Source organism: Otolemur garnettii, unplaced genomic scaffold (genome assembly GCF_000181295.1).
Source record: "Otolemur garnettii isolate 467f Iridium unplaced genomic scaffold, OtoGar3 scaffold00050, whole genome shotgun sequence".
Lineage (NCBI taxonomy): Eukaryota > Metazoa > Chordata > Mammalia > Primates > Galagidae > Otolemur > Otolemur garnettii.
In genome coordinates, this window is record NW_003852445.1 from 8,620,114 (window position 1) to 8,625,899 (window position 5,786).

A 5,786-nucleotide genomic window follows, 5' to 3' on the forward strand; every position below is an offset into this window, starting at 1 on the left:
ACAGGCGCTGCCTCAAACTACCTCTTTCCTGCTATTATGGCTGCTGGCTCTTGCCTTTCTCCAGATTTGGAAAATAAATTTGAAAATCCATTTAATGTTTCACAACATCTGCAAGGCATGGTTGCAGAGAGGAAGGCCACATCAATGGTAGCTATTGCCAATTGGTTTAATTTTTTTAATAATTTTATGGGGCTTCTAGAAAATAAAATCTTAGGTTTAAACATCTATGTATTTACATATATTCCCCCTCCTCACTAGCCAGAGAAACTATATTACTTGATGTGGTGCCTGCAGGCTCGACAGTGACTCCGGCAGGTAACAAGTAGGAAAGAGGATTCAGCAGTATTTTTTTACAGGAACAAAAAGAGATTTGGAACAACAAAGTCAGTCGTAGTTAACTGTGGGTGGGAAATTGCGATGAGGCATTGGAATGTAAAGAAATCATGAAACAAATACAGTGTATTCCATACTGCACTCACTCATCTGTCCTCTTCCCCTCTGACTCCTTCATCATGACCAATCAGGTTGCCCAATTCAAAACTGTTCTTAGTGATTGAATTGGGTTACTCAGAAAAATCCTTTTCACATGGGTCATCGTGCTAGGATAACTTCGAGCAGAACTATATGAACTGCTTTAAATTCAGCGCTTGGGGTCAATGAAAGCAGAGCTTTTTGGCTGTACCTCCATATTGTAATTCTGAGCTAGGAGTCAGTTTCAGCTGTGATCCCTGAGACCTAGGAAATGCCAACCGAAGCACCTTGGGGGCGTGGTTATTGTCTTGGGGCTCTGGTCAGTTTCCTGGTGGACCAGGCCTAATAATACCTTAACGGGCTTGGTTCTCTCAATTCTGAAGCCATGTTCTGTTGGCCTTCTAAAAGCGGCACACACTATTGTGGCCAAGTTTTTGCTCCGTTGGCCGTGTAAACCTCGCTCGTTCGCTCTGTAAACGCCCTCCGGCTACAGGCCACACCCCGACACGTCGGCTCCGCCTACCCAGCCCACAGCTTGGCCCCAGACAGTAGTTCGCGTTTTGAGCCGCTGGTGCCACCATAGCTGCGGCTGCCGCTGTAGCTGCGGCAGCGGAGCAGAAATCGCCGAGCGCGATGCCTGAGGGCGCTGTGAGCCGGGTGGCCCTCGCGCCCCGGGGCTGGTGAGGCTGGGCCCGAGCGGGGGCGCTGACGAGTAGCAGGGCTTCTGAGGAGGGTGAAAAAGAAAGGTCCAGGGCCGGTGTGGAGGGCGGACAGAGAGCTCCGGAGGGTGGAGAGGTGGGGGAGGGAGGCTTGGGTGGCAGAACGAGTTACTGGGCCACAGCTAGCCCCGCCGCGCCGAGTACCCGCGGCCGCCAGCACAGGTGCTCAGACACCCAGTGGAACTCCCGGATGGTCTCAGTGGCCCTGTCCCTTGGACACCGCAGTTGTCATGGGAACAGTTGGGAATTAACGGGGACCTATCCGGCCACTAGCCCTACTAGGGCCCATCCCATTCCGTCTCTCCAGTTAAGCGCCTCTGGCACGCGTGGGCCTGATAGTATTTTTGTGGCTCATGATTTCCCCCCTTTTTCAGGGATCTGTCCTTCCGATGTTGTAAGAAACCACACAGGGCATGAGGGGAAAGCAGAGGGTAATACATAGAGGTCGAAGCTGCTGACTTAGCTAGGCGGAAAGTAAGACACCCACTGTGATGCTAAGGCAGCCTCTGCCATCTCAGGTCAGTGAGAGGGCATTTCGAAAGGCCCTGTGGAGTGGGAAGGCAGTGTTGTTGTTGAGACAAGCCCCACGACCGGGCCTGGGACTCCCAAGCGTCTCCTCATCATGATGGCAGTGGAAGGCTCGACCATTACCAGCCGGATCAAGAACCTTCTGCGATCCCCATCCATCAAACTACGTAGAAGTAAGGCAGGAAACCGACGAGAGGACCTCAGCTCCAAGGTGAGTCCCAGTAGTAGGAGCCACCACTTTCCAACCTTACCTTCTCTTGCTCCTCTTTAACCTTCCTTTTTTCTTGGGAAAGAAGATAACTAGATGCTTCTTTTGATTCCAGAGAATCAAATGTGCTTATCCTTGTCCTTTAAGCAGGCAATGATTTGGTCTTAGGTTGAGGGAAAAAGAGCAGCAGGGGTGGGCATGCTGAGATTCATCCAAGAGAAGAGGTGAATAGGAGGATGGCAAGTGGGTTCAAGTGTGGCTTCACTACTCACTTGGGCATGTGCTTGGGAAGCCAGTTGATACGCCATGACTCAATTTCTCTTCTTGGAAGAGAGTAGTGGGACCACATACCTCATAAGAGGCTAAGCTGTGACTAAGATAGCTGCAGGTGTTAATCTAACAGGTGGTGTTGTGTAAGACTGTAATAGCAGAAAAAAAATACGCTAAAACACCTAGTCTGAGGAGTTGGCTTAGTAATTGCTCTTGCCTAGAGTGGAAACAAATTTGTTTCTTCAAAAGACCTAAATTAATTTAACTAGAGCTTCTTGGCTTCTTAGGAATGATAATATGCAAGGAACCAGATAGCTGCCATCAAGTACTTTTCCTGGCTTGGCCTTGAACTTTGCTTATCTCATTCCCTATATGCCAAGAGCCACATCCCACCTGGCTGTACATGTTCCTCAGAGGCAGAGTCCCTTTCCATCCCTTCACTTGTCTGGGTTTTGGTCCTTACGCTTTATTCAACTTTGTTGAGCCCTACAACTTTGGGGATACTATATTTGTTTAATCCTTCAAGGAATCTGGGGCTATGTTCCCACAGGATCAGATGAGATTTTATGTCTTAGTAGTAGCCTGTGAATACAGTAGGTTTATGTGGTGTAGGATTGCTACAGGGTGAGGCATTTGAGACAACAGCATTTTATTGCCTTGCCTGTATCCCTTCAGAGATGAGTACATTCTTTTTTATTTTTTGGGACAGAGCCTCAAGCTATCACCCTGGGTAGAGTGCTGTAACATCACAGCTCACAGCAACCTCCAAGTCCTGGGCTCAAGCAAGTCTCCTGCCTCTGCTTCCCAAGTAGCTGGGACTACAGGCGTCCGCCACAACGCTGGCTATTTTTTGGTTGCAGCTGACATTGTTGTTTGGCGGGCCTGGGCTGGATTCGAACCTGCCGACTCAGGTGTATATGGCTGACGCCTTAGCCGCTTGAGCCACAGGCTCCGAGCCAGAGATGAGTACATTCTGTGAGGAATGATTTAGTGTAGTGTACAACATGGCACAGTTCTGGGAGGACTTAGTTCAGATCCCTAGCCCATAGCACAGCCTTAGTTGGATTAGGTAAAGAAAGTAAATAACCTGTGGTGTCTGTGACTCAAGGAATAGGATGCCGGCCCCATATACCAGGTTTGGTGGGTTCAAACCTGGCTCTGGCCAAAAACTGCAAAAAAAGGAAAAGGAGAAAAGATGAATAGCTTTCCCATACATTTCACCAGAGGTTGTATGGAATCACAGTGTGTCTCAGATAGTGTGGCAGCAGAGACAGGGACCTTTCCAAGGATTCTTAATTATGTTTTGGTTTTCCTCTGGCAGGAGCATGACCCTGAAACTTAGCAATTGTAGATATGTCTCTTGTTTGTTCATTCTTAGGAGTCCAAGTACTCATATTCTTGGCTGGTAACTTAGCAAGGACCAGCGCCTTAACAGCAACTTTCTCATATCTTTGACCTCTTATTCTAGTTAAGAATGATAGTAGAACTGTATAATAGGAGTTCAGAGTTCTGTGTTAATACTTATTGTAATTTTGGTCTGGAATCCAGAAGGTACAGTTACCATCATTTAATGCATTGAACAACTGTTTATTGAGTGCCTACCAGGTATGGAATTCAGAATGACTAAAACATTGTCCTTGCCATCAAAAGACCTTGTGGCTGGCTGGGCACAGTGGCTCACACCTGTAATCCTAGCACTCTGGAAGGCCAAGGTGGGTCCCTAGAGCTAAGGAGTTTTGAGACCAGCCCAAGCAAGAGTGAGATCTGTCTCTAGTGAAAATAGAAAAACTAGCCAGGTTTTGTGGTGGTGCCTATAGTCCCAGCTACTCGGGAGGCTGAGGCAAGAGGATCTCTTGAGCCCAAGAGTTTGAAGTTATTGTGAGCTGTGATGTCACAGCATTTTACGTGAGGCAACAGAGTGAGACTCTGTCTCAAAAAAAAAAAAAAAAAAGAACTGGCTAGTCTGACTTGTAAACAAATAATTACAGCATAGTATGCTAAATGCTGTTTCAGAAGTATGTGTAAGCTGTCAATGGAAGCACTGGATGTGACCTAAGTCACTTCAAAGGAATTAGGAAAGACTTCACAGAGGAAGGGATACTTGAACTGAGAGTTCTGAGACAAGAGAATTGCTCTCAGTGGGAAAAAGGGCATGCCTGGCATCACGTTAAACATCCCTTTTTTATATAGGAACTCAGGGCTTCAGACTGCTTTAAATGGCTTTGTCCTAACTTAGCTGAAGTTGAATGACCCTCAGATGTTCTAACAGGTCAGGAAAACTGGTACATATCTTTATCACCCAAGAGTAGGAGCTGCCTGGGTTTCAAGGACTCTGGGAAGTTATGTTCCAAGAAACGTAACTCCCCACACTCCTTAGTAAAGACTTCCTACCTAAGATTATTCTAAAAGCTTGCCTTGCCTTGGGGTAACCCACATAGGACCTGGTGTACTAGGCTCCATGAGTTGCCATAATATGTGGTGCCTGTGAGTAATCGTGGTAATAGTCAGAAACCTTGTGATTCATGGATAGCTAATTCTGATATAAAATTTGAAGATAAAAAGACATGTCTTTTTTGGTGGGCAAAGAAGGAAGTAGTAGGCCTTATACAGTTACCTCAGATGGCCTCCTGCTTTGAATTATACTATTCCTTCTATCTAAAATAGCCTTCCTCCTCCTTTTCACTAAATTCTACACTTATTTTTAGATTCAACTCCATATTTACCAGAGTCACAGAAACCAATCTCTTAGTTTTTCCTTTGGTTTTTTTTTTTTTTTTTTTTTTTTGAGACAGAGCCTCAAGCTATTCCCCTGGGTAGAGTGCCGTAGCATCACAGCTTACAGCAACCTCCAACTCCTGGGCTCAAGTGAATCTTCTGCCTCTGCCTCCCAAGTAGCTGGGACCACAGGCGCCCGACAACGCCTGGCTATTTTTTGGTTGCAGCTGTCATTGTTGTTTGGCAGGCCCAGACTGGATTTGAACCCGCCACCTTAGGTGTATGTGGCTGGCGCCTTAGCCACTTGAGCCACAGGCACCGAGCCAGTTTTTCCTTTGTGTATATCTTCATTTCCTAAGGTCAGGGTCATAATCCTTATTTTCTTTTCATCACACTTTTTAGGATAGTGTAAGATAGGCAGTAAGTGCTAAAGGAATAAATAAGAACAATTTAAAGATGTCACATATAGTGGTTGTAAACTTGGAAGTCCAGACAAATAATCAGGAGGAATTTGTGACCTCTTTAGAATTGAAATCAAAATGATGAAAAAGAAGTAAAGATGGAGCCCATTTAGGCACAGAGGGCATAGAGAGAAGGGGAAGTACACATATCCAGGAAGTAGTGCTCATTAAGGATTTTATAATTCAGGAGAGACCTACTTAGAAATATAAAATAAGGTTCAAAAAGCCAGGCATGGTCGCTTAATCCTGTAATCCTAGCATTCTGAGGCCTGAGCTTAGGAATTTGAGACCAGCCTGAGCAAGAGCAAGACCCCATTTCTTTTTTTTTTTTTTTTTTGAGACAGAGCCTCAAGCTGTCCCCCTGGATAGAGTGTTGTGGCATCACAGCTCACAGCAACCTCCAACTCCTGGGCT

General features: G+C 46.1%; 1 protein-coding gene across 2 annotated transcripts in view; it reads left to right on the forward strand.

The window, feature by feature from the left end:
- Positions 1-1,014: 1,014 nt before the first annotated feature.
- MAPKBP1 (mitogen-activated protein kinase binding protein 1) overlaps positions 1,015-5,786 on the forward strand; it is a 73,757-nt gene continuing 68,985 nt past the window's right edge. Inside the window, exons 1-2 of one of the 2 annotated variants that reach the window (XM_023514313.1) lie at positions 1,015-1,151; positions 1,709-1,929. In XM_023514313.1, coding sequence (XP_023370081.1) covers positions 1,813-1,929 — 117 coding nt within the window. In that variant the 5' untranslated portion in view covers positions 1,015-1,151; positions 1,709-1,812. Of the gene's footprint in view, positions 1,152-1,682; positions 1,930-5,786 lie in introns of those variants that run through there. The other variant, XM_023514314.1, reaches the window with a different exon arrangement.